Here is a 26,858-nt window from a genome sequence, read left to right as displayed (position 1 = left end):
GACGGGAGGGGGGGTTTCAGCGCTCTTAAGCAGACTGAAAGGACTCAGGGCTGGGAGAGGAAAGGCGCAGTCTGATGGCGACTCCCCACCCCCCGCAACCCATGTGACCTCAGAGTCCTGCCCCGAGCAGGGGTCTGTGAGGGCTGGGCCCAGGTGCCAGGCACTCGCGCTGTGCCTCCCTGTGTGCGCATTCTCCCAGGAGAAGGTGTGTCAGGGTGTAGTCAGGGGCTCTGACGGGGACGTGGAAGCTGGAACACAAGGAAGGAATCGGGGTCTAGTGCGTGTTCTGTCCCTGAGGACGGCTCCCTGAGACAGGAGTGTCAGCACTTGCCCTGGCCGCCTACTACTGGCCTGTGTTCCCAGGGTTCCTGTTGGGCTGGCACTGGACTGGACTCCTCCCCTGAGCATACAGTTAGCTCCTCCAGAATGGGTTTCCCACCTCATCATGTCAGCCCGCTCCTGGAGTATTAGAGCCACGTGTCCCCTCGCTGTCTGTCTATGTGAGGCTTCACTGGCCTCGCCCACGTCTACTCTTTCCTGTTCTCAAGGTCTCTGGCTTTTCAGCTTCTGCTGCTATTCTCAGAGACTGAACATGCCATGTGGTTACGGGTCCGTTTAGATCCCTTTGCTTCTGTTAGAAAAGGAAGTGCACTTAAGCTCTTGGGGTCCATCCAGGGCCCAGGGTCGAGGGGTCTTGATGCAGGTCGGGAGAGGCTGTGGGTGGGTGCCCCCCCAAGTCTCTGCATACATCTCAGGGGTCCCCGGGCTCTTGGTGCTCACTGGGGAGCAGCTGTCTTGCTCCCCAGCATGTGGGTGGCGTTAGGAGATATGCCCCAAGTGACCGCCCCCTCTTCCGTGCAGCACAGACGCCAGGGCAAACCCTTCGTGTGGTGGGCATCGGGCTGCCCACTGCCGGCACTGACAAACATGGATGCCCCAGATAACTCTGGGAGAACCTGGGTTGGGGACTCCCATTGAACACTACCCCCTGGTGTGGGGAGAAGCCAGGTCGACGACTCCCTCGCTGGATCTCTGACACGGACGCTTGTATCTGGGCGAGTGTCAGCAGTTCACATTGTTAGGTAAATGGAAGCCACACCTGCAGGAAGGCGGGTGCTAACCCCCTCTGCAGGGTCGGGTGTTGACTATCATTCCCTCCCACCCGACTGGCAGAGCCGGGAGCCCTCCCTGCCTGCAGTGGCCCTTGGCACCCAGCTGTCCCCCAGCCCTGGGACAGCGGGACTTGCTGCATCTACAGGTGGGGGGTGAGGCCAGCCTTGGGCTGCCAACCTTGGGCTACCTGCCTTGTTCTGTGAACAGCTGTGAAGCTCATTCCTCACCTGAGCCCTCAGGGCACAGTGAACTGAGGCTCTGCCCCATGGCCTCTGCCCCCTCCCCTGAGGCCTGGTGGCTTGTCCTGAGCCCAGCAGTGACCAGTGCCTTCCCTTGCTTGTTTTAGCTTTGAGAGTATGCAGAGGCTCTGTGACAAGTACAACCGGGCCATCGACAGCATCCACCAGCTGGTAGGTGGCCTTCACCCTCACCTCAGACCTGTCTCATCGTCTCAGCTCCCCGAGCTGTGGTTCAGGCCCCCTCCTTGCCCATCAAGTCATGGTGTGGGGTCTGCAGTGTCCCAGGGTGTGGACCCTATGGCCCGGGGCCGGAACTGTGTTGATGCAGATGGCTGGGGCTGAACTGGCCACATTGCCTGCCAGGCGATCCCGGCCCTTGTGGATGCCCTGGGAGCCATGCTGAGCCAGCCGGTGACAGGGAACCTTCTTGGGGCTTCTCCCCAACGGGTGCTCTGGGCTCCAGAACAGACCAGCTGGTGGGGCACGCCCCCACACATCTGTACACACACACACACTCCATCTACACACATGCACGTAGGTTGGCACCACTGGCATTCACACGCAGGCTCACACACGCTCCTGCGCACTCGTGTCCCCACTGGGGTGGGGCAGTGGGCTGGGTGGTGTGGCCCTGCAAACTGTGTGTGTGCCCTGTCACAGTGGAAGGGCACCACACAGCCCATGAAGCTGAACACACGGCCGTCCACGGGGCTCCTGCGGCACATCCTGCAGCAGGTCTACAACCACTCAGTGACCGACCCTGAGAAGCTCAACAACTATGAGCCCTTCTCCCCAGAGGTGTATGGGGAGACCTCCTTCGACCTGGTCGCCCAGATGATCGATGAGATCAAGATGACTGAAGATGACCTGTTCGTGGACCTGGGCAGTGGTAGGTGGGGGCTCTTCCCCCCTACCCCTTCCCCCACTCCTTGTGCTTACAGGATGGCCTCCTCATGAGGAGAGGTTCTGGGTGCTGGGGCCTGGTGGGCGCCCATGGGTGTGCCATGTTGACTGAATGAAGAAGCCACGGGCCAAGTTGTCCTGGTGGGACTGTGCAGGTGACAGGCTGCCCAAGGGGCTCCCTGGCCTGTGGTTGGGCTGCTCCGTCAGGAACCCCAAGCACAGCACTCTGGGGTCTCCACTGCCCCCCATAACCTACTCACAGACCCCAAGGTCCTGTCCCATATGGCGTGGCCTCGACACTCGAGAAGGGCCCTGCAGACGGACAAAGGTGGCTTCTCTGGTGGCATTGTCATTGGCTTAAACTCTTAAGTGTACAATTCATATTCTAATAATCGTGCACATGGTCGAAGGTCATTTCTAGAAAAATCTGTAAAACTCTCCTGTGTGTCAGAAGGCTTATTTCTGAAAACTGCCAGCCTCCTCAGACCCCAGGTCCCCTAGCTTCTCCTGTCCCCCGGGAGGGACCCCATGTCCTCTCGCTGTTTACCCTATGTTTCCGAATAGAGGCTTGTTTCCATCATTGGACTCTATTCTGTTCAAAATGGGAACTCCTGGGGCTCCTGACACTTTAAGTGCACGTGGCCTGAGTTCAAGGAGGGACAGTTTCAGAAGCCTCCTTTGTCTGTGAGCTAAGTGCCCACAGATCCTGCCGTGTCCTGCGGGCGTGTGCTGTGTGGGGTCTCCCGCCACCACTCTGGGCTGCTCCTGACTCAGGCGGATGGTGGAACATGGTTCATTGGTTGCGGGGGGGCTTCCTCCCAGGGGTCACTGTGCCTCGAAAAGCCGTGTCCGCATGTACACAGTGAATGCCCCGTGGAGCCGTGGACCATGGCAGGTCCCAGTTGGGTGGCCATAGAGCATCTTTGTAATGAAATGGAGCACAGCTGGGGTGGGGGTAGGAGTGGTGCTCAGCCCATGGCCTGGGGCATTTGAACACATTCTGTGACCCCAGAGGGCACTTGGGGACTTTGGCCGAGAGGCCGTGGCCTCTGCCTGATGATCTTGTAGTCATGGCCCCTGCGGCTGGATGTGTCCTGCTGTGCGTCTGACACCTCTCTCTCCCCCCCCACCCCAAGGGGTGGGCCAGGTCGTGCTGCAGGTTGCTGCGGCCACCAACTGCAAACATCACTATGGTGTAGAGAAAGCTGACATCCCAGCCAAGTACGCGGAGGTGAGTGGCTCTGGGCCCCGGGCGCGGCAACATCTGTGTCGCTTTTGTTTCCAGCCTTGGTGTGCAGTGACCTGCAGGATAGCGGGCAGTCTGTGCTGGGGTTAAGGGAAGGTGGGGGAGGGGGTCCCTGCTTCATGTGTCCCTGAAAGACCGTTGCGGCCGTGTCCCCTGGTTCCCCTGGCGCTGGGGGTCAGCTGGCATCACCCTTGTGCCAGCGTCTGCTGGGGGTTGGGGTAGAGGAGGCAGCAAGGTCTGAGGAGTGCGCGTCTGAGTGGTGTTGTCGCCATGGGAAACCGTTTAGAGTTTGTGGTTTGCACGCCTGCCCACTCTGGTTCCCTGCAGTCAGGCTCCTTTGCCGGGAACCCTGGAGCGGGGCGGGCACGGGGAGGACAGGGGCGCCCTCCTGGCCACCGGGTCCCTGACGGGCTGTCTGGTTTGGCTCTTTGCAGACCATGGACCGAGAGTTCAGGAAGTGGATGAAATGGTATGGAAAAAAGCATGCAGAATACACAGTGAGTGCCATCGCTCCATGCCCCCCGGCTAAGGGTGCAGCCCCGCCCTCTGCGCCGCCTCCCCTGACCCGCCGCCCCCTCCTTTCCCTGCCTGGAGCCCCCTCCCCACCACTTTCACTGCCTCCAGGCCACCTGCATCCTCCTTGCTGTGGGTCTTGTAGGCAGTCGACTCCTCCGGCCCTGCACTCTGCCCCACTTCTCTTCCTTGGGCACCCAATGAGGCCTCAGGAGCACCGGCTCTTTCAGGACCACATGTGGGGGTGGTGGGGTGTGGGCTAGCCAAGGGCATCTTTCTCCTGCTTGCCCCCTCCCCGCAGCAGTAAGGCCCCACCAATGAGCTGGCCTGGTGCCGCTGCCCCTGTGCCCCTCTCCCTGCATCCGTCAGCTCGGCCTTCAACGCCGAGGTTCTTTGGGTCTTGCTCCTGGATCCTGATGTTCTGGCTTCTCTCTGCTCCTGCCTGGGGTGTCCAACTCCATGTTCTCAGCTCCAGCACGTTCTGTGCTCAGGGCTTTGTCAGCCACTGCAGGTTTCAGTGGCCTGTGGACATAGGGCTGCCATGCAGCCTCTATCTGCAGGACTGTGGCCGGGGCATCGCAGGGGGAAGGTCCCAAACCGGCTCTTCAGCACACACTTCACTTCCCATCCCAGGTCCCCCAGGGCCCCAAGCTCCACCTGGCTGTGAAGTGGTCTTCCTGGTCCCTCCGAAGGTTCCTAACATTGCTCATGTCTTGCTCTTGAGGGTCCTGGGGGACGGGGGCTGTGGGGCCAGAGCTAGCGTTCCTTGTTGCCTCAGGGAATAGAATGGTGCGTGTGATTCCAGGGGGTGGGGGGCCAGCAGGAGAGAGGGGGTTTTGGCCCTGGAGCCACCTGACTGGTTCTCCTTTCAGGGATTGCACCCTCAGTATTGATGTGAAAGTCCAGCCTCAGCTCACCTGAATTTAAGATATCTTGTAGGTGGTCCTTGATTGTGCAGTTCATCTCTAGGTCTGTGGTTTCTTTTGGGATAATTCTCGAGGGGTGTGAGGTCTGGTCTAGATTCATCTCTCTCTAAGTGGACGTCCAGCCGTCCCACACCATCTGCTGCAGAGACTGCCCTTCTCTGCTGAGCCATCTCCGTTGTGTCATCAGCAGCCATACTCAGTGGTGCTCTGCTCTGCTCTGTTCCACACTGCCGCGCCCCCCGCCCCCTGCAACAACCATGATAGCATCGTGGGAGTCAGCCCAGAGTCCTGTAGTTTCAGGCCTCCAGCCTCATTCTCCTGCCTCGGTGAGGCTACTTGGGGAGGTGAGCAGTTGACTTTGTGGTCTGTTAACAGATGATAAGGCCTTTATCTGCAGCCTTGCTGTAGTTGCTGGTGTTACTTCTGGGTGACTGTTGTGGTTGTGGTTGTTGATTGTTTTCATTTTACTCCATAGAATAGAAGATTTAAAGGTTGAGCCAGCCTTCCAGGCCTGAGGTCAACCCCATCTGACCTTGGGAATAGCTCCTTTTTGTTGTGGGTATTTGCAGCCCAGGGGGATACTGGTTTCCTTGTCTTGAGAGTATGACTTTGCCGTCCAGGTGATGCTGACCCCATGTCGCAAGGTCAGCTATCCTCTGCTTCTGCCCTGTTTTCCCTGGGCCAGGACTTGCCCATCTGCAGTGTGGGCCCAACTCCCCTCCCCTTTCTCTTGGTGGAATTTCTTATAGGTTTCTTCCCCTCAGTGAAAGGTGAGGGGTGTCACCTCTGGCCCCCGTGTCCTCCCACACCTGCAGTTCTCTAGTGTTTGTTGCTCAGGCTGAGGGAAGTTAGTCCAGTTCATTTCTCTTTCCGAGAAACTTCTTCCTGTCCTGTCCCCAGTCCCACTGGCATGCTGACAAGAGTTCCTGGATGGCTTGCCGGTTTCCTAAGACCTCACAACCTCCTAAAACACAGGGTTTTAAAATTATAAAGTGCTTCCTGCTTCTGATAAGAGGGCCAAATGGTTGAAACATGTGGTGTAAAAGCCTGGTTGACTCAGGCCCCAGAATGCCCCATGGACCCGCAGCGGCCTGCGGTGCTTGATTCACAGCGTGGTTCTAGCTGCTGGCACGACGCCCATGGCTGGAGGCCAAGGTAGGGGTGAGGCTGGTGGGCTGCCTGCCTGGTGGGCACCGCTCCTTCCTCCCGCTCTTGTCGACATCGGGAGGCCATGCAATTCTAGAGGAGGGGGATTGGGGGTTGGTGGCATGTCAGCTGGTGCACTGCGGGGCCCCCTGCGTGGAAAACTTCTTGTTCTCTGCCTCCTGAGGGCCAGGCACTCATCAGGGCCCTGCTCTTAGGCCCCACAAGGTGGCTGCAAGCAGAACTTGGCTCTGAGGACTCTTAAGTCGTGGCTTTGGCTGCTGTGTCTGGAGCGGCAGCCAGCAGTGCCTCTGGTGTCCAGGCAGCCCTGCTCCGGGAAGGCGTGGTGACAACTCCTGCCCAACTCCTGGACTTGGCGGGAGCTCGCATGCTGGGTCTGGGGAGGTCCTCCTCGAGGTTCTGTGTGGCTTCAAGCAGGCGCCCTGGTCGGCAGGCAGAGTCCTGACTCCATCACTTGATGATAGACAAGGGACAGCAGATACCCCAGCCAACTTGTTTATCTGTGGGCACTGGAGTCTCCTCGTGGGTCCCCTCTTCCTGTCAAAGCCCTGAGCCCTCCCTGTGCCCGGCTTCTGCCTGTGTCCCCAGCACCTCAGGATGCCCCCTTTGCCTGAGGATGTCTGAGTGACCATGTACCATTGGTGCCTGGTGGCGGGCCTGGCACAAGCAGGTTTCCTGTGCTAGGGTGGCAGTGAGTTCTCAGAAGTGCTGCTGAAGGAGGTGCCCCTGGCCAGGTGGCAACGTGGACCCCAGTGGGCAAGGCTGCCCTCGGGCTGGTGCGGTCAGGCTGGCAGGGGCCTGCTGCTGATGACGGGCCGCCCAGAGCATGAACCCTGCTCTTCTCTGGTGGCTCTAGCACACATCAGCTGCCGAGGGACTGGCTGGCAGTCGGGTGCTACGTCGGCGCCTGTGGCTGTTCCAGGGCAGGTGGCAGGATGACTGAGTCTGGGGCACCCGTTGCTGGCTCCCACCCTGTGGCTTTGGGTGGGATCTCCCTGGGGGCCTCCCTGGAGGGAGTGCTTTCTGCAGGGGGAGCATGTGTGCCGTGTGGTGTGTTTAGTGGCTTATAGGAGGTGGGGGGTGCGCCCACCCGTCTGGTTTGTGGCCTGGAGCAGGAGCACACCGGGGGTCTCTCTGGTCGGGGGAAGGGTGGTCATGCGGGGCAGCCCTCATGCCTGTGTGGGGTGGGGCTGTGCGTGTCCCTCCTCCCCGCGCATTCCTCTGCAGCTGGAGGTCTGGGCTAGCTGGGCCAGTCACAGTCCTCAGTGGGGGCAACAGGAAGGCCGTGCTTATCTTCATGTCGCTGTTAACTTGGGCACACGGGCCCCAGTGACACAGAGCTGGCCTGGCCAGTCCCTGTCCTCAACCAGTTATGGCCTGCCTGTGCCAAGAGGCCGTAGGTAGCCAGGTGGCCAGGTGGGCAGGACAATGGCTGTTTTCTTGCCCTGAGCATGAGGCCACCGCAGAGCAGTGGTGCTGTGGCTTCAGTGGTTTTTCTTGGGTGGGTGAGCCCCACAGAAAGGAGCCGCATCAGGCTGGGCTTGAGGGAACCCTGGTGAGCCCCACAGAGAGGAGCCGCATCAGGCTTGGCTTGAGGGAACCCGGGACACAGCAGTTGGCTGTCCTTACCGACTGGTGTGTTAGACAGGACAGGGCAAATAGAGGAAGGAGGCGGTGGGTGAGTCCCAGGACCAGGCATGAGCTTTTAGTAAGGTGCGCTGAACTCCCTCAGGCAAGACGTGACAGCATCAGTGACGTGCACATCGCCGGGGGGACTCACACAGACCCCGTGCCCAGATGAGACGCAACAGCACCAGGGAGGTGTGGTCCCTGGGGGCCTCACACAGACCCCGTGCCCAGGGTTCTTTCTGGGTGCCGGTCATGCCGGTGTTCCTACCTACCCCCAGACTCCAAGAGGACGGGAGGTGTTTGCACGGACGGTGTGGGGATGCTGAGCACCCTCCCCAGGACACAGCCCTGGGCCCGCAACATGAGATTTCTCCTGCACAGCATCACAAGGATTTTGAACTTGAATCGGTGCCCAGCCCCACTGGGCTGTTTGTAGGGAGTGGTGGCAGACTTGGGAGACCCAGAGATGGATGCCCTGGACATGGACAGCCCTCCGCCAGCTCCCGGACCCTTTAGGATGGCTGCCTCTCTTCTGTCCAGCAAGGCTCAGCCCCTCACATGCTGGGGGTTTCTGTGTGCAGGGAGGATGCTGAACAAGCAGCTGCTCTGCCTGGGCGCTGCCCATTGCAACGCTCTGCTGGGTGCTAGGCCTGCTGGGCGGTGCTGCCCCATTGCTGCCTGGAGGGCCTCCCGGTCACCTGGGGGCATTGGTGGGAATACAGACGAGGGCCTGCCAGCAGTCACCCCCACCTGCTCCCCCAAGGTGTTCTGCCTCTGAACCTGCCTGTTGTGGACGTTTCCCATCAGTGAAATCACATCCTGTGTGTCCTTCTGTGTTTGCCTCTCACTGAACATCATGTTCTCAGGGTCCATCCACATGGTAGCAAGTGTCAGGGCTTCTGAGGGATGCTCCTGGGTGTGGGGGGACATGTGTGTATCTGCTTGTCCATCAAGGGACACGTGCACTGTCCACACCTGTGCTCCATGGACAGGGGTGTGCAGATGTTCCCATGGGTGGACACCGGGAATGGGATGATAACATTTTTTGACGAATCATAAAATCAGATTTCTTGGTTTCTAAAATGTTACAGTTCTGGACAATGAGGTTAACGAGACTTGTGTTGTCTCAGATTCACTTTGACCTCGAGGCAAAATGAGATTATTCCTCTGAGGGAGACAGTGGTGGGAGCAGTACTGGAAGCATCAGGACGCCCCTGCCACAGGGAGACCGCCCGCAGCAGTGTGGGCGCTGGGCTGCACCCTGGGGCCCTGGTGCTGTCACAGCCCTTGCAGTCCAGCTCTGTCGCACACGGCCGCCACCCTGGGGCGCCCCCTGCTGGCCTTGCGTGGACATGGCGTTGGGACCTCCCAGCACCTCCTCCGTGCTCTGGCAGCTGTGTCCACGCGCATGGTCAGCCTGCGGCTGTGACCCTGGCCTCTTTCCACATCCTCCAAGTCAGGGCCTCTGATCATTCCATCTCTTCTTGGGGGGCAGACGGGGGTGGGACACATAGGCAGCGAGACCCCAAGTGATGGTCTGTCCCTCTTATCTCCTTTCAGCTGGAGAGAGGGGACTTCCTCTCGGAGGAGTGGAGAGAACGGATTGCTAACACAAGGTACGGCCGGGGCCTGGGGGTGGGGCCGAGGGGCCGGGCTTGCAGGGGCGATGTGGCTTTCCCTCACCAAGGGTCAAACCAGCAGACAGAGCCCCGCCCCGCCGCCCTCCCTGGGCTGGACAGCAGTGTCCAGGCTGCCACCACCACCTGTCCTGAGCTTGCTGGTGGCTCCGCCTCTATGTCTCTTGCGCTGGAGACTGAAGGGCATCCTCCTGGCTGTGTCTGGCCCTGGTCGTGGGGCCGTGTGCTCACATACCTGGTGGCTCCCCAGGCCTCAGTGACCAAGGGGCGAGTGTGTCACACACTCTTGGCTCTGACCGGGGGAGGGGGTCACACTGGTTCTCTCTGACCTTGAGCACTCGCCTCTCCCTTCTTTCCACACGTGCTTGTTGCAGGGTGCCCTGAGCCCCGCCATTATCTTCTCGCTCACAGAGGTCTGACCCCATCTTTGATCACAGTGAGGATGTCTCCCCTGAAGCGGGCATGCTATCCCCCTTTTCTCAAGAGAACATGCTGGCTTGAAGTGTCCCCCTCAGTCTGAGTGTGGGGACTCTGTTGCAGCTGCTGTGGGGCCTCTCCTGTGGGGCCCTGCGGCTGTATCTGGACTCCATGGTCCATGGTCATGGCGAGGAAAAGCTGGCTGAGGGGCCTACTCCCCAGCCTTGGCTGCCCACTGTCCACCTGGCCTGGAGCACCTCGAGGCCCCAGGCTCTGCTGGGTCCCCAGACGGCGCCCTTGGCACTCTGCTGCCAGTCGAGGTGTCCCCCCGCAACCCGCTCCTCTATGCTGAGGGGCCTCACTCCAACTTCTACAGGCCTTGGAGCTGCCTTGTCTCCTTGCAGGTGACCCCAGTCAGAGCGGCCCAGGCTCTGTCCTGGCTCACACCCTCTCCTGGCCAGTCCCCTCAAGACCCCGGCATCCAGCCTTCCCAGGCTATGTCCCTGCTCCCTGTGGAGGCCTCCCAGCCAGCCGGTCTCGTCAGGGTTCTGCCCGTCATAACCTCGCTGTCCCTGCGCTTCTTCCCAAGTAGGGGCTGGGAGAGCTTAGCCCCCAGCTAAGGGCTCCCACTGCCACCCTCACAGCGGTCAGTGTGTCCTAGCCCTGCTCAGGCCCCGTGACTGTCCTTTCGCTGAGATTCAGGGGGAGCAGCATGGGGCCGGCAGGCAGCTGACTACTTTGTCACATTCAAACGAGGAGGGAAACCCATGTTGGGGGAGATCCCCCATGTGGACAGGAGCTGGGGGACAGAGGATGGCCAAGGGGTGGGGGACTCTGGGTCGGGCAGCAGCCCCCAATTGCCTGGTGGGCATCTGCAGGCAGAGCTTCTCAGGCCCTCAGACGCCAGAGAACATTGGAAAAATGGGAAGCCTGGGCCAGGCCCTGCCTTGGAAAAACTGTGCTGGGCCCTCAGGTGGTGGGCTCCCTTCCAAGTGTAGCTCAATGGGTCTGTGCTGCCTTCCTGCCCAGGCGGCCTCACCCATGTGTGCCCAGGTGGCCCAGCTTGTATTGCCCATGCACCATCCTCGGGGACACCTGTGTCGGTGCAGGCCTTCCCCAGGAAGCCAGCAGCCTGCTTGTCATGGGACCTGGCTGCAGGGTCCGTGTTGGTGGCACTTGGGAAAGCCCTCACCCTGTGGGCCCTGAACCCACGCCCCTCGCGGAGGAGGTTGCGGACAGCGCTGCGGTGGAGGCGCTGCAGCTCTGTGCGTGTACACGCAGAACCTGGCACTCAACTGGAGCATTGTTTTGCAGTGTTGTATTTGTGAATAACTTTGCCTTTGGTCCTGAGGTGGATCACCAGCTGAAGGAGCGGTTTGCAAACATGAAGGAAGGTAATGTATCCCTCTCTTTCTGCTCTGCGCGTCTGTTCTGCATCCGTCCTACGTCTGTCCCGTGTCTGTCCTGCTTGGGCCATGTAGCAGCGGTCCTGATCACGCATGGTGGGGTCCTGACTAGCATCTTCTGATCCAGCCCCAGTGGGAAGGCCTCAGGGGCAGGAGGGAGGGGTCCATCTGTCCTTCTTGCTGTCACCTAGGTTCCAGGCAGGGTGCCTCCCAGCTCAGCATGTGCAGTGAACAGAGTGGACCCCACCACTGCTTAGGCCAGAGCTTGCAGCCGCCTGAGAAAATGGGGTGGGGACCTGGTTAGCAGGGGAGTTGCAGGCTGTCCAGGTCATCTGGGTTTCCCGTGGACAGTGCGTAACTTCTTAGTTCAAGGATGTCCTGGGCACTTAACTGTGTGTCTTATACTGGAACTTGACTAAATGAAGTTCAGCCTGGGGGCTGCCCAGACCAGCCCTGTTGACTTTGCCCAGGCCTTTCTCGTGTCTGGACCCTCGAGGCCTGGCTGCAGTCCCCCGGCCACTTCCCCCCTCTCTCTTATTCTCCGTCCCAAGGCCGGGTGAGACCAGATGCGCCCAGGAGGGGAGCTCACCTCTCCAGCTCTGATTCTCAGAATCGCTGTGGGACTGCTGGGCACAGCTTTGGAGGGAGAGGTCATGAGAGCTTGAAAGCTGAGCTTCCATTCTGATTCTGAGTCAGAGTCCATGTAGCCTTTAGGAAGGGTGTGTGCTCCCCGTGCGTGTGAAAGTGTGCAGACTTGGGGCGACATGAGTGGTTTTATGGAGGGAGTGTTGATGGGATCTGCCTGGAAGCTCATGGGGGCTCTTGACAGTCCACACGGAGGCCAAGAGGGAGGTGCCAAGGCTGAGTTCTTGCTTCTGACCCTGGTGACCTCACTGGCCTCCCCTCCCTCCTCTGCCCAACCTCTTCCTCTCCCCTCCCTACCCTTTGGAAACGCTGGGGTGTTGGGTCTTCTTGTGTCCAGAGTTCCTGCCGCAGCCTTTGGCAAACCCGAGCAGGGCTGTCCCCAAGTGGGTTGTCTCTGAGAAGCCTCCAGACACCTGAAGGTACAGGGAGCAGGGATGCAACTGCATCATGGTCTTGCACTGCTCAGGTGCAGCAGCCCATGGGGCATACCTTCATGGTGCCCAGGGCATCCTGGTGCCTGTGGAGCGTCACACCCATGAGGACTAACGTTCATTCGTGTTCTCGTCACCACCGCTGGGTCCCTGGGGAGTTGGGCTCTGGCTAAGGGTGGGAGAGCACGTCTGGCATGTTCAGGAAGTGGGGATGGAAGAGCTTCTCTAGGTGTGACCCAAGACATCAGGAGTCCCCTGTCCTGGAGGAAGGGCTTGCCTGACACGTGCGGGCACCCTGCCCTGCCTCCCCTATCCCCCACGTCCCTGTCCCTGAGGCTCCAGGGAGACCCCCATGTCCTCCTGAGGTCCATGGCTGGGAGAGAAGCAGGGTGGGTCCTCCATGTTTCATCATGAAACATGTCAAGCGGACAGAAGAGTTGAAAGGATCACCCAGCATAGAAGCAGTTTCCAGCTGCCCTCAGCACTGCCGACTGCATGTGTTTGCGTGCGTGTGCAGGTGAGCACAAGCCTGAGCATGCAGCAGGGGTCACTCCTGATAGTTTATAGGAGTGAGTGCCTTCCCCCAGCCCCAGGCTCCACCCAGATAAGAGCTTGAATTGCCGTTCTTCCAGCTGGCCCAGGCGTCTGTCTGGCTGTGGGGTCCCATTCTGTAGCCTTTGGGCCTCGGGGCACAGCCCCTCCATTTGGACGCTGCCCACTGGGCATCCTGAATCATTGTCTTATGGAATGTCCCCCGTGGTGCACTGGTTCCTCATGGTCAGCTTAATCTTGCCCTCTGCTCCCCATGGCCTGAGTTCTTGGGTGTCACACATGTTTGGCTCGTGGCCCCTGGTGGGAGTGGGACTGCCTACCAGGCCCTCCTGTCACCTAGGATCTGTGGCCCTGCAGTGACATGCCCACAGAAGTCGTCTCAGCATATCCTGTTGACCCTGAAGACTTGCGTGGGCTTCCTAATTAAAGCATCCTGGAATGTGTGGGCTTTACTCCCTCCTGCTCCCTGGCCCCGCTCTTCAGACATTCCCACGATGCCTTGGGGAGCCCCGAGACTGGCCACAGTGACTGCGTGCACAGCTAGCTGACTGCTTAAATGTGCACCCAGCTGGCCGGGAACCTGTCATCACCGCCTCCTCATGGGGTGCCAGAGGCCAGGCTGGTGCTGGGGTGCTCTTTGCGCCTGGATAATCAGGAGCATGTGAGCATGTGCAGAGGGGCTCATCCTGACCACTCCACTTTCCTTGTAACGTATTTCTTTCACTTTTTTGTGGTAAGTTTATATTTATGTATTTTGGCTGTGTTGTGTTTCCTGCTGCGCAGACTTTTCTCTAGTTGTGGCCAGCAGGGGCTGATTTCTAGTTGTGGTTTGCAGGCTTCTCAATGCTTTGTATTCTCTTGTCGCAGAACACTGGCTCTAGAGCACATGCTCAGTAGTCGTGATGCACGGGCTTAGTTGCTCCGTGGCACTTGGGTTCCTCGTGGACCAGGGATTGAACCCATGTGGCCTGTGTTGACAGGCGGATTCTTAAAAACTGAGCCGTCAGGGAAGCTCCTCTTTGACATTTATTCTTGGTTCTTTATTTCTTACACTGGAAAGTTTCAGTCCTTCTAGTGTTGATGCATTTAGAGACAGTGTGTCATAGGGTGGGGGGAAGCTTTTGTACTCTTCTGAAGGTAACATCACCAGTCACAGTGACCTCTCTGCACAAGGCTTCGAGTCCTTGTGGCTCTTCTTTTCTCTGCAGTGATTTGCACGCATGCCAGGACTTTACTGGAAAAACTTTCCTGAGTAGCCGTTTCTGACTTGAACCATTCCTATTATGGCTCTGTGGGGCCAACCCCTAATTCTCCCACAGGTTCTGTCTGTGTGGATCAGGACTCGGTTCTTCTCATGTTCTGTCTGTGTGGACAGGACCTGGTTCTCCCTCAGGTTCTGTCTGTATGGATCAGCACCCAGTTCTCCTCAGGTTCTGTCTTTGTGGATCAGGGCCCGGTTCTCCTCAAGTTCTGTCTCTGTGGATCGGCACCCGCTTCTCCTCAGGTTCTGTCTGTGTGAATCAGGACCCGGTCCTCCTCAGGTTCTGACTGTGTGGATCAGGGCCCGGTTCTCCTCAGGATCTGTCTGTGTGGATCAGGGCCCGGTTCTCCTCAGGTTCTGTCTGTGTGGATCAGGGCCCGGTTCTCCTCAGGGTCTGTCTGTGTGGATCAGGGCCCGGTTTTCCTCAGGAGCTGTCTGTGTGGATCAGGGCCTGGTTCTCAGGTTCTGTCTGTGTGGATCAGGGCCCGGTTCTCCTCAGGATCTGTCTGTGTGGATCAGGGCCCGGTTCTCCTCAGGATCTGTCTGTGTGGATCAGGGCCTGGTTATCCTCAGGATCTGTCAGTGTGGATCAGGGCCCGGTTATCCTCAGGTTCTGTCTGTGTGAATCAGGGCCCGGTTCTGCTCAAGATCTGTCAGTGTGGATCAGGTCCCGGTTCTCCTCAGGATCTGTCTGTGTGGATCAGGGCCCGGTTCTCCTCAGGATCTGTCTGTGTGGATCAGGGCCTGGTTTTCCTCAGGATCTGTCTCTGTGGATCAGGGCCTGGTTCTCAGGTTCTGTCTGTGTGGATCAGGGCCCGGTTCTCCTCAGGATCTGTCTGTGTGGATCAGGGCCCGGTTCTCCTCAGGTTCTGTCTGTGTGGGTCAGGGCCCAGTTCTCCCTCAGGCTCTGTCTGTGAGTGTGGATCGGGGCTGGTTCTGGTCTGGGTCATCAGCACAGTGCAGACACTGTACAGGACCCCAGCTGGCCCACCCCGAGCCCCGGGGCTGTGGGGCCGTGAGCACCTTTACAGGAAGGCACTTGGTGCTCCAGGCCAGGGCACTCAGATGCCGCTTAGTTTGGCTCTCACTGGGAGCGGAGGACTGACTCACAGTGGGTTCTCCCTTCTGGGTTCTGGGGGCTCATTTTCTGAACGCTTTTGCACCCCTCTGCTCTGATGTCATCAGGCTCTTGTTTGCATCGCATGCTGGTTTCCTCAGGGTGGTACTGACCCCTCTCTGTTTTCCAGGTGGCAGAATCGTGTCCTCGAAGCCCTTTGCGCCTCTGAACTTCAGAATAAACAGTAGAAACTTGAGTGGTAAGAACACTTATGTTGCCAGATTCTTAACATGTCTGATTGTCAGCACCTGCAGTGGGTTAAAGCAGGATCCCCGCCAGCAGTGGTGACCTGGGGGCATCCTGGGCCCGGCTCCACTCACTCCATGCAGGATCCTCCGTGTGACAGCCCCTGATGTCCCCAGACATAGCCCTGGGCAGGGCTGTAGGGGTGAGAGTCTTGAGTCCCATGGGAGAGTGACAACGCCCCTTGGGGGCGTGTACAGGGCCTGGGCATCCTTGCAGCCGCCCTGGCTGTCTCATTGGACTCTGAGACTCTTTCAGAGCCCACACTGCAGGCTTGTCCCCACCCTCATCCTCCCTCGGAGGGCCTGGGCGAGGGAGGGCCATGGGCACCTCCCGGGCTGGTGGTTGGGATGCCCAGGCGCCCCGTGACCTGTGGGCCCATTGTGCACAGACATTGGCACCATCATGCGTGTCGTGGAGCTGTCGCCGCTAAAAGGCTCGGTGTCGTGGACGGGGAAGCCAGTCTCCTACTACCTGCACACCATCGACCGCACCATAGTGAGTGGTGCCCGAGCGCCCCTGCCCTGCCTCTCAGCTAACCTGGGGGGGCAGAGGTTGTACTCCCACCCCGGGGTCCGGCGCGTTCCCTGGGCACATCACTGCCTGGCGTTGGTGGGTCTGGGATATGGCTTTCATCTTGCAGGGTTTTCCACCGCTAATGAGACTTTTTCTTTTCCATTTTTAGCTTGAAAACTATTTTTCTAGTCTAAAAAATCCAAAACTCAGGGTAAGTTTGTCTGTTTGCCCTTGACTTACAAGCCTGGTTGCTGCTGACCAGGGCCCAAGGGTCCGGTCTGAGGGTCTGGATTTGGGCCTGGGCACCAGGGGCCCCTGGCTGTGACAGCCTTGACTTGAGCAGTTTCAACAATTTGGGGGAAAATAGGTTGATAATAGGTTGAAAATAGTTAACATTTTGAAACATTTTGCTGCCCCTTGGTCCCTGTCGGTTTGTCCCTGAACCTTGTGGGATGTGTGTCCCAGCATCCCAGCATCTTTCTCTTTGGAGGCTCAGATGAGCCTGTGAGCCTGGAGGAGCCCCTGCCCGGGTGCCTCCTACCACGCTAGGACCTCAGGTCACAGTGTGGGGACTACCACCCATCCAAGACAGAACGGCTTTGTGGGCAGCACTGTACTCCCTGCTGGTGCTCCAGGGTGTCCCTCAGCCCTCTTCATGGACAGAGCATCCCCAAGTGGGGAAGCAGCTGTGGGGACCTCAGGGAGGCCAGGCCAGGCCATCCGGCACCTCCTCACTCTGCACCCAGGCTCTGCCTTCAGTAACTTTTCCTTGTGATCTGAAGGCTGCTGGGGTCCTGGCAGAGACAGGGTGTGGGTGTTGTTTTTCCCTGCACCATCATCAAGGGTGCAGATGAGCGGAACCTGGCTGACCACCCCCGGGAGCCTGAGCTCTGGGGCCCCTGGAGGCAGGGGGGTCCTACGGTGCCTGAGCTTCAGGAGATGCCCCCTGCCTGCCCACCAGGAGGAACAAGAGGCAGCTCGGCGCCGGCAGCAACGGGAGAACAAGAGCAACACAACCACGCCCACCAAGGTGCCCGAGAGCAAGGCAGCTGTGCCCGCGGACACCCCCGTGGTGAGTCCCTACTCTGATCGGGGAGGGAGCCAGGCCGCCCTCAGAGCCCACACCTCTGGCCAGTCCTTCATGCGGGTTTCCACCAGGACTCTGGTGCTGAGGAGGAGAAAGCTGGGACGGCCGCTGTCAAGAAGCCATCTCCCTCCAAGGCCCGGAAGAAGAAGCTGAACAAGAAGGGCCGGAAGATGGCGGGTCGGAAGCGCGGGCGCCCCAAGAAGATGAGTGCCACCAACCCCGAGCGCAAGCCCAAGAAGACCCAGAGCGCACTGGACCTGCTGCACGCCCAGACTGTATCACGAGCGGCCTCCCCCTTGCCGCAGGGTGAGCCCTGCCCCCCGTGCTGTGGGATCCCAGGAGTGCCATGGGGTCCTTGGGCAGAAGCTGCTGTGCCAGTGTCGTGTGCATGCTGCGTGGGTACGCCCAAGCTCTGAACCTTCCTGAGGGAGGAACCACCTCGGGTCCCCTCGGGCCATTGGTGTGGTCAGCTTGGCCCGGCCATGAGGACCCAGCCATCTGCCTGGGAGCAGGTCCTGGGACCTTGGCTTCCCACGCTCCTAGTCCTGGCAGGAGGCTTGGCTCAGAGTGAGTGGCCAGGTCACGAGCATGTGCGGCTTAGCGTCTGGTGGTTGGGGCTGTGGGAATTGTGTTGAGTCCTGTTGTTGGGGCACTGGGGGCTCTGCAGTGGCCTTCCGGGACCCATTTATGGGATTGTGATCACTGCTGTGTCCCCGCAGATGCGCACAGGCCACCTCACAGCCCATTCTACCAGCTACCTCCCAGCGTGCAGCGGCCTACCCCCGAGCAGCTGCTGCTGGCACCCACCCCGCCCGCCCTGCACAGGCTGCTAGGTGAGCACCAGCCGGGCCCACGGGTCAGGGAGGGCGAGCAGCAGCTGGTCTGCACCCCAGCAGGAACCCCATGCCATGCAGCCGAGCACACCACCTCCACGGCTCGGGCTTATCCTGCCAGGGGACTCCCGGGTTCTGGGATCACCAGGGCCCGTGTGGCGGTCTGAGGCTAAGGTTCTGCCCCAGAGGACACTGGGCCACCCTGGGGGCTGCTGGCATTGAGTGAGTGGGGCCAGGGAGGCAGCTCCACCCCCCAGAGAATGGCCTCCGTGTCCAAGGTGCAGGGATCCCACGGGACCAGACCCCATTCTGCCAACTTGAGCTTGCACTCATGGGCGAGGGCAGGCTGCGTTGAGATCACTCAGCTCTAGAAGCTGGGTGAAGGAAACCCTTTACAACCTTGGGAGCTATCAGTTTTCTGAACAGCAGTAGCATATGTTTACCAAGAAAAACTGGCAGATTAGCCAACCAAAACCCACACGTGTGGGGAAAAAGGAAACATGGGCTGGTGATGGCCAGGAGCTTCGAGGGACCCCAGGAGGGGGCGACCCCAGGTTGGGGGCAGAGCCCCGTCCCCAAGCCCTGAGGGGCTTGTGTTCATGAACCCCACCCATGCCTTGAGCCTCGGCGGGATCTTTCCTATGTTGACATCCAGTCTGTTTTCTCCTTACAGAGTCCTTCAAGATTCAGTACCTACAGTTCCTGGCATACACGAAGACCCCTCAGTACAAGGCCAACCTGCAGCAGCTGCTGGACCAGGAGAAGGTGCGGCCCCCGTGCTGCCGGCCAAGTCCCCCGGGGCGGGGCACTCATCCCCCACCTCAGGGCCCAATGGCCCCGTGGTTGCCCTGGCCCTGCTGCGATGGCTGAGGCGTCCTCATCTGGGGAAAGTGTCCCCCCGTGCTGAGAGGCGTCTAGGTAGCCCTCAGCCTGGGCATGTCCCCGGCAGCCACAGTCAGGTCCAGCGTGGGCATGGCTCTCTGGAGGGTGGGTGGCATAAGGCCCTGTGATCCTCATAAACAGGACCTCAAGCCACCACTGTGTGGCACCACGTTCTGGGGTGAAGCCCTCACGGGGGTCTGGACGGTCTGCTTGCGGTTCCCCCATCTCGCCCCCGCCATGGTCCTTGCGCTTATCAGCCCTGCCCTACAGGAGAAGAATGCCCGGTTGCTAGGCGCAGCGCAGCAGCTGTTCGGCCACTGTCAAGCTCAGAAGGAAGAGATCAAGAGGCTCTTCCAGCAGAAACTGGACGAGGTAGACTGGTCCCTGCCCTGGCTGCTGGGGGGCCTGGCAGATGACCCCCAGTGCTGAGCTGTGGGCGAGCGGGTGGGCAAGGTGAGGGGGGCAGGTCCCCAGCTCAGACAGCTGATATCCAGCTGGACTGTTGCCCTTCCAGTGCTTCTGACTCTGAAAGTTTCCCTCAGGGGACTCCCTGGGGTTCAGTGGTTGACACTTTGCTGTCCAGTACAGGGGCCACGGTTTTGATCCCTGAGCAGGGAACTAAGATCTCGAATGCCTTGCGGCCAAAAAACCAAAAACATAAAACAGAAAGAATATTGTAACAAGTTCAGTAAAATCTTTAAAAATGGTCCGCGTCAAAGAAAACGAGGGGAAGTCTGCACGTGGCCCCGTGAGTGCCCACCTGGGCCGTGGTGTGTCCTCAGCTGGGAGTGAAGGCGCTGACCTACAACGACCTGATCCAAGCGCAGAAGGAGATCTCGGCTCACAACCAGCAATTGAGGGAACAGACAGAGCAGCTGGAGAAGGGCAACCGGGAGCTGAGGAGCCAGAGCCTGAGACTGGTGAGCACTCTGGGCCGGGCGGGACCCCTCTTGCCCCCGTCCACCATCAGGATGCTCGAAGGGCATCTGGCACATCTCAGACTCAGGCTCTGATCTTCACTGCCAGGGCACCCTCAGCCCTTCCCCCACCTACAGCCCAGGGATCCTGAGCCCACATCACCCTGTGTGCTGGGCCTCACCTGCTGGGAGTGCCCTGTCTCCTCTCCTAGATGTCCCTCACTTGCTCCTGCAGGGTGTCCTTCCTGGGGACCCATCTCCTCAGCCCCGCCTCCAGAAGCAGCTCTGCTCTGTGCTTTGAGGGTGCGGGCTTGGGGTTGGGCAACTCCTGCTCCTCCGTGCCCCAGCTGTGTACACAGGGGCTCCTCCCAATCTCCCACTGCAGGCACACCTGGGTAGGAACCGTCCACCAGAGCCCCTCCCAACCTCCCCCAGCTGTGCATACCTGGGTGGGGGCTGCCCGCCAGGGCTCACAGCCCAACACCCTCCCCACAGCTCAAGGCACGGTGTGAGGAGCTGAAGCTGGACTGGTCCACGCTGTCCCTGGAGAATCTGCTGAAGGAGAAGCAGGCCCTGAAGAGCCAGATCTCAGAGAAGCAGAGGCACTGCCTGGAGCTGCAGGTAAGGCTGGGCTGGGGATTGGAACCTCCTTCATTGCCCCCATCCCCACTCCCTGGCCCACCTGCAGAGACGCCTTCCCCTCGACTGCATCTCCCAGCACCAGATCCTGGGAATTTTTTGAGGGATCTCTGACCACAGAGCACTCATGGTGAACTGGTGTCCACTGAGATCCCTTTGAGGATGTGTCCCGAGCACACACCTCCCCAGAGCAGCTTTCTGCTGAGTCATAGCCCATATGTCACAGAAACGAGGTTTATTGCCCAAGCCTGTGTGTGGTGGGGCCTGCGGGAGGGTTCTCAGGAGGGAACGCTCTGGGTTCTGACCTTCCTCTGTAATTGAAAATCAAGAAGCAGCCTGTTTATTGTGGGGAAAAGCCAAACATACAGTTCCTTGAGCCCTGGCCCACCCAGGACAGCTGCTATCCTGATATCTTACCCTGGCAGTCGCCATGGTGGCCACGGAGCCTGGGCTCCTTACCACCTCTGTGCACCTGCGCCCCACTCTGATGCTCATTCATCTGTCAGCTCTCCAGCCACGTCCCCCTCTCTCTCCTGGATGGTCCTGGCTGGCGGGGTGCTGGGCTTGGGGCTGGACAGGCCTGACTCCCCCCCACTCATCCCACAGATCAGCATTGTGGAGCTAGAGAAGAGCCAACGGCAGCAGGAGTTGCTGCAGCTCAAGTCCTGTGTGCCACCTGATGAGGCGCTGACCCTGCAGCTTCGTGGAAAGCCAGAGGCCGAGCCTGGCCGGCTGCACTTAGAGCTGGACTGCGCCCGCTTCTCCCTGCCGCCCTTCAGCAGCTTGAGCCCCGAGCTCTCCATGAATGGCCACGCGGCCGGCTATGAGCTCTGCAGCGCACTGGGTCGGCCCTCGCCCAAGCAGAACACCCCCCAGTACCTGGCCTCCCCACTAGACCAGGAGGTCGTGCCCTGCACCCCCAGCCACAGTGGCCGGCCACGACTGGAGAAGCTGTCTGGGCTGGCCCTGCCTGACTACACCAGGCTATCCCCTGCCAAGCTGGTGCTGCGGCGCCATCTGAGCCAGGACCACGCGGCCAGCGGCAAGGCAGCTGCTAGTGAGCTGCACCCACGGTGAGTGCAGGCTGGCGTCAGGGGCTTGGAGGCCCCGCGGGTCTTCTGAGCTGGAGATCATCAGTTTGGAAGAGAATCAGGGGTGGGAGGGGGGTTCAGGATGCGGAACACATGTAAATTCATGGCTGATTCATGTCAATATATGGCAGAAACCACTACAATATTGTACAGTAATTAGCCTCCAACTAATAAAAATAATTGGGGGAAAAAAAAAAATGGAAGAGAATTGGGGGTTTGCCAGGCCAGGGCTGTCAGCTCTGAACACAAAGCTGCAGCCGTGGGGGGCTCCCCAAAGAGTGACGGAGGACACGCCTTGTTTCTAGAGCCGAGCATGCCAAGGAGAACGGGCTCCCTTACCAGAGCCCTGGCATCACCAACGGCATCAAGCTGAGCCCACAAGACCCCCGACCTTCATCCCCCACGGCTTTACAGATGGGAGAGAAGGGCCCCGAGAAGGTGAGGCTGCTCTCCGAGAGCATCTGTGGCCCTGGGTGGGGAGGGGATTCTCGAAGGAGGTCCTGCAGGAGGGGGCAGCATGGCCACCCGACTGTACCCTTGCCCTCAGGTGAGGCTGGGAGAGAGCTCAGTCCCTGGGGATGGGAGGAGAGGGTGGTTGAGCAGCAGGGTGGGCCCGCCATGGGTGGAGGCTGCTGACTGGTGGGTCTGGCCAGTTGGGAGAATGGGTTGGGGTGGGGGATGGTTGGAATTCCCGGTGTCCCCGGGGCAGTGCCCGAGGCCACTGTCCTGGTCGGCAGGGTGTGAAGGAGCGTGCCTACGCCAGCAGTGGGGAGGCCATCACCAGCCTGCCCGTCAGCATCCCGCTGAGCACCGTGCAGCCCAGCAAGCTGCCCGTCAGCATCCCTCTGGCCAGCGTGGTGCTGCCCAGCCGCGCCGAGAAGGCGGTGAGTGCAGCCCTTGGCCCAAGCCTGCTGCCCCAGGCCTCGTGTGCATGCACAGGCAGAGCCACAGGCCTGTCCTTTCTCCGCGAGGCCCAGTCACTTTCTGTTCAGTTACTCGCAGTTACACCTTCAGCGTGCTGCAACACCTGAGAAAAAGAGAGCACCGATTCCCAGTAAGGTTTCCAACTTTACCCTTAGATCTGAGTGTGCCTGGTGACAGTGCGAGTGGAGAGAGATTCCTGGTTCTGTAGAAGCTGCCCTGTCCTCCGAGTCCACACTTGCGTTCTCCCTCACACGCATGCACTTGGGAGTTACACTTTGTGTAGAGCAGGCTGGGCTTTGTGTTTATGGAGGTGTCATTCACACAGAACTCATCCATCTAAGGTGTTCAGCGCAGGGGTCTTCAGTGTGTTCACCAGTCTTGCAGCCAGCTCTGCTTTAGAACGTTCTGTGCCCCAAGAGGAAGCCCATCCCCATCTGCATCACCCCTCTACCCTCTCCCCAGCCCCTGACAGTCAGTACCCCACTCTGTCTGTGGTTTGGCCTGTTCAGGACATTTCCCGTCCGTGGAATCACATACTGTGTGTCCTTCTGTGTCTGCCTCTCTCACTGAGCGTCGTGTCCTGAGGGTTCATCCACATGGGAGCGAGTGTCAGGGCTTCTCTCCTTTTTGTGGCTGAGGGATGGTCCAGGTGTGGAGGGACACACGTGTTTATCCTCTGTGGATGGTCATTTGGGTTGTATGCACTTTGGGGCTGTTGTAAATCACACTGCTGTGGACGTGTGTGAGCGAGTATTGTGTGGACAGTTGTTTCTATCTGGCTTCACCTAGGAGTGGAGTTGCTAGATCAGGTCATGACCACCGCCCTCACTGCTGTCCCAGCCATTTAGAGCTGAGGTCAGACATCTGCACCTCACCTTGTGAAAGCCTTCTGGTGGCTGACTGCCAGGCTCACCTGCGTGGCTGTCGCCCTTCTGGGCTTGCTGCCTCGGGCCATGGGGACGTCCTGTGGCATGTGCCCAGCTGGGTGTGTGCCTGGCTTGGCTGACAGTGTGCGCCTTCTTTTTGCAGAGAAGCACACCCAGCCCTGGGCCGCCGGCCCGAGAGTCGTCATCCACGCTGGAGAAGCAGGTGGCTGCTAACGCCCATGGTACCGGGGGCAGTGCTTCCGGGAGCAAGAGCCTCGCCCTGGCTCCCACAGGTGAGGGTTCCCAGAGGCCAGGCCTGGCCCCTCCAGCCTCAGGGTCTGAGCCACATCAGGGCCATCCTCAGCTGCACGCACACTGGGGTCCCGCCCGGCTTGTGTCAGACAGCCATGCTCGGCCAGGGCCTGTGCTGGCCCTGTTGGCAGGGTCTGGTCCTCTGGGAGATCTGATGGGGCTTCTGTGTGGGGCCAACTGTGTACTTGGGGGCCTGCCGCCTAGATGGTCCCTGTCGCTGATGTGAAGCAGGCAGCTCCAGCACTCATCTCAACGCCGCTGCTCTTGTGTGGGGCGGGCATCTCTGCTGGCGGTGCCCAGGGTCCACTCAGCATGTGCATGGGCTCCAGGCCCCCGACTGTCGCAGGCCCAGAAGTGGGGAGGAGGGCACAGTGAAGGCCCAGGGGTGCCAAGCAGGCAGAGAGCTGAGCCACCACCTCATGTGTCCTCCGCAGGATATGCATACACCGGCTCGGTGGCCATCAGTGGGGCCCTAGCGGGCAGCCCGGCACCCCTCGGCCCTGGAACCGAGCCCCCAGCCCTGGACGAGTCCTCCAGCTCTGGAAGCCTCTTTGCCACCGTGGGGTCCCGCAGCTCCACCCCGCAGCACCCGCCCCTGCTGACGCAGCCACGTGCCTGTGGCTCGGCCTCACCGGCCCCCCAGCTCTCCGCCAGCCCCCGGCTAGGCGCCCTGGGCCCGCTTCCTGACTCTGGCAAAGGGGACCTGCCCTGTGAGGCCAGCTTCTCAGACCCTGAGAGCGAAGCCAAGAGGAGGATCGTCTTCACCATCTCGGCAGGCGCCAGCAGCGCCAAGCAGTCACCTTCCAGCAAACACAGCCCTCTGCCTTCGGGTGCCCGCGGGGATGGTGGCCAGGGCCATGGGCCAGACAGCCGCAAGCGGGGCCGGAGGAAGCGGGCATCAGCGGGGACCCCCAGCCTGAGCTCGAGTGTGTCCCCCAAGCGCCGGGCCTTGCCATCTGTTGCTGGGCTTTTCACGCAGTCTTCAGGGTCCCCCCTGAACCTCAACTCCATGGTGAGGCGGGAGCAGCGTGCTGGGGCTGGGTGGCTGATGCAGGCGCATGCTGGGCCTGCTGGAGCTCATGCATGTGCCCGGCCCTCAGGTCAGCAACATCAACCAGCCCCTGGAGATCACAGCCATCTCGTCCCCTGAGAGCTCCCTAAAGAGCTCACCCGTCCCCTACCAGGACAACGACCAACCACCCGTGCTCAAGAAGGAGAAGCCCCTGAGCCAGACCAATGGCGCCCACTACTCCCCGCTGACCTCGGATGAGGAGCCAGGCTCTGAGGATGAGCCCGGCAGTGCCAGGCGAGTGGGCTGCGGTGAGGGGGGGCAGGTCCTGACTGCAGGTCTTCACGCTGACCTGCAGCTGTGTCCTCTCTCAGGGCACATCTGGGATGGTTTAACTGTGAGAAACAGCCCGCAAGGGCCCAAGGCTTTTGAGAGCACCTCGCTGCCTATGTGTGGGGCGAAGCTGAGCCCGAGCCTGCAGCCCACGTGCAGGTGTCACGTGTCGGCAGAGAGGAGGGCGGGCAGCGGGTGGGAGAGCTGGAAGCAGGTGCGCAGGCTCCGGTCCACTCACCTGATGGGGATCAAGGCTTTTTTTCCCCTTCTTTTTCCCTTTGACAGTGGCTGTGTTAGGTGTAACTCACATAATATACCACCTGCTTAAAATGTGCAAGCAAGGGTTTCTGATGTATTCTTGGGGTTGTGCAAACATCACCACTCTCAATTTTAGGGCAATTTCATCACCTCAGAAAGATTCCCCAGCCCCTCCCCCAGCCCCTGGCCCCACCATCTACTTCCTGTCTCTGTGGCTCTGACTCCTCTAGGACCTCCTGTGAGTGAAATCAGATAGAGTGTGTCTTTCTGTGTCTGCTTCTCTTACTGAGCATCATGTCCTCAAGGCTCATCCAGGTTGTAGCAGGTGTCAGAACCTCCTTTTTTAAAGCTGCATCATATTCCACGGTGTTGATGGACCACGTTGTGTTTACCCATCATGGATGCTTGGGTTGCTTTGTTTTTAGCTACTGTGAATCATGCTGGTCTGGATGTTGGTATGTGCGGTTTTATTTGAAAGCGTGTTTATTGTTTGTGGCACTAGTGGTAAAGAACCTGTCTCCCAGTGCAGGAAACATAAGAGATATGGGTTCAGTCCCTGGACTGGGAAGATACCCTGGGGGAGGGCATAGCAACCCACTCCAGTATTCTTGCCAGGAGAATCCCATGGACAGAGGAACTTGGCGGGCTAGTCCATGGGGTGGGGTCACAAAAAGTTGGACACAACAGTGATTAGCTCACACAGGCCCTAGGTGTGGAATTTGCTGGATCATGTGATGAGTCTGTGCTTAACTTTTAAGGATCCTTCCGACTTCCCACAGTGGCTGCCCCATCTCACTCCTGCCAGCTATGCGCGGGGCGCCAGTTTCTCCTCGTCCTCGCCCTCATGTGTCATCTTCTGGGTCTGTGTTCCATGCAGCAGCTCTGTCTCTATGGGTGTGTGGTGGTGTCCTCTTGGTTCCGACCTCTTCTCCCCAGGGGCCAGCGGCACTCCATGTCTCATCTCTTCCTTGGAGAGATGTCACATCACGGCCCGTGCGTGATTCGGGTTATGCTGCTAAGTCCTGAGAGCTCTTTATTTGTTCTCACATGTGACCCCTCACCAGGTAGGGGCCTGCAGCTGTGTCCTCCGATCCTCGGTGTGTGGTCACTGTGGTGCTGGTGTCCACTGAGGCACAGGAGTGCTATGTTCTGAACAGGCCCCATGCACCATGATTTGTGGTGTTTCTTTAGTCGGCTGTTCCCGGTGTTGTCTGAGTTCATTCTTCCACATACAAACATTACATTGTGAAAATACTGGATTATTTTGGGAGTTGTGTCTCTGGAGGTCATGGTCCTTTGGGACGGCCCCTAAGAATCCTTACGTGTGAAGCCACACCATTATGTCACCGGTTGCAACTTGCTGGGGGGATCATTATGTGCTCAGCACCATGTCATCCCCCTCCGCGGACGACACAGTCTTGTGGCTCAAGAGCCCGTTCCTCTCAGGGCCAGTCCTGCCTGGGGCTCCTGCATGTGTCTGTGTGTTGGGAAGCGGCATTCCTCCTCTGCTGCCGGGGCCCACGCTCAGCCGATTCCCCCTGCCACAGCCGGCATCGGGGGCCCTGAGCGCAGGTCAGACATCCCTGGCTCACAGCTCGCCTGGGCAATTCAGTGTACACACACAGCACTCTGGTGTGCACGCGGATGGCAAACACTCATCCTCTTTTTCTTTTTCTGGTAGAATTGAGAGAAAAATTGCAACAATCTCCTTAGAAAGCAAGTCTCCACCAAAAACCTTGGAAAATGGTG

General features: G+C 59.6%; 1 protein-coding gene across 8 annotated transcripts in view; it reads left to right on the top strand.

Moving 5' to 3' along the window:
- Positions 1–26,858, top strand: part of DOT1L (DOT1 like histone lysine methyltransferase) — a 51,944-nt gene that overhangs the window by 18,987 nt on the left and 6,099 nt on the right. For 6 of the 8 annotated variants that reach the window (XM_043466058.1, XM_043466060.1, XM_043466057.1 and 3 more), the window contains 23 exons: positions 1,460–1,523; positions 2,013–2,241; positions 3,392–3,486; positions 3,936–3,998; positions 9,294–9,349; positions 11,102–11,181; positions 15,330–15,398; positions 15,834–15,940; positions 16,128–16,169; positions 16,920–17,030; positions 17,117–17,351; positions 17,765–17,878; positions 18,552–18,643; positions 19,031–19,132; positions 19,543–19,680; positions 20,173–20,298; positions 20,923–21,389; positions 21,713–21,845; positions 22,145–22,291; positions 23,361–23,490; positions 23,944–24,521; positions 24,610–24,815; positions 26,791–26,855. In XM_043466058.1, coding sequence (XP_043321993.1) covers positions 1,460–1,523; positions 2,013–2,241; positions 3,392–3,486; positions 3,936–3,998; positions 9,294–9,349; positions 11,102–11,181; positions 15,330–15,398; positions 15,834–15,940; positions 16,128–16,169; positions 16,920–17,030; positions 17,117–17,351; positions 17,765–17,878; positions 18,552–18,643; positions 19,031–19,132; positions 19,543–19,680; positions 20,173–20,298; positions 20,923–21,389; positions 21,713–21,845; positions 22,145–22,291; positions 23,361–23,490; positions 23,944–24,521; positions 24,610–24,815; positions 26,791–26,855 — 3,449 coding nt within the window. Of the gene's footprint in view, positions 1–1,459; positions 1,524–2,012; positions 2,242–3,390; positions 3,487–3,935; positions 3,999–9,293; positions 9,350–11,101; positions 11,182–15,329; positions 15,399–15,833; positions 15,941–16,127; positions 16,170–16,919; positions 17,031–17,116; positions 17,352–17,764; positions 17,879–18,551; positions 18,644–19,030; positions 19,133–19,542; positions 19,681–20,172; positions 20,299–20,922; positions 21,390–21,712; positions 21,846–22,144; positions 22,292–23,360; positions 23,491–23,943; positions 24,522–24,609; positions 24,816–26,790; positions 26,856–26,858 lie in introns of those variants that run through there. The other 2 variants (XM_043466055.1, XM_043466061.1) reach the window with 2 other exon arrangements.

This window comes from Cervus canadensis, chromosome 4 (genome assembly GCF_019320065.1).
Source record: "Cervus canadensis isolate Bull #8, Minnesota chromosome 4, ASM1932006v1, whole genome shotgun sequence".
NCBI lineage: Eukaryota > Metazoa > Chordata > Mammalia > Artiodactyla > Cervidae > Cervus > Cervus canadensis.
This window is presented reverse-complemented; position numbering and strand designations above follow the sequence as displayed.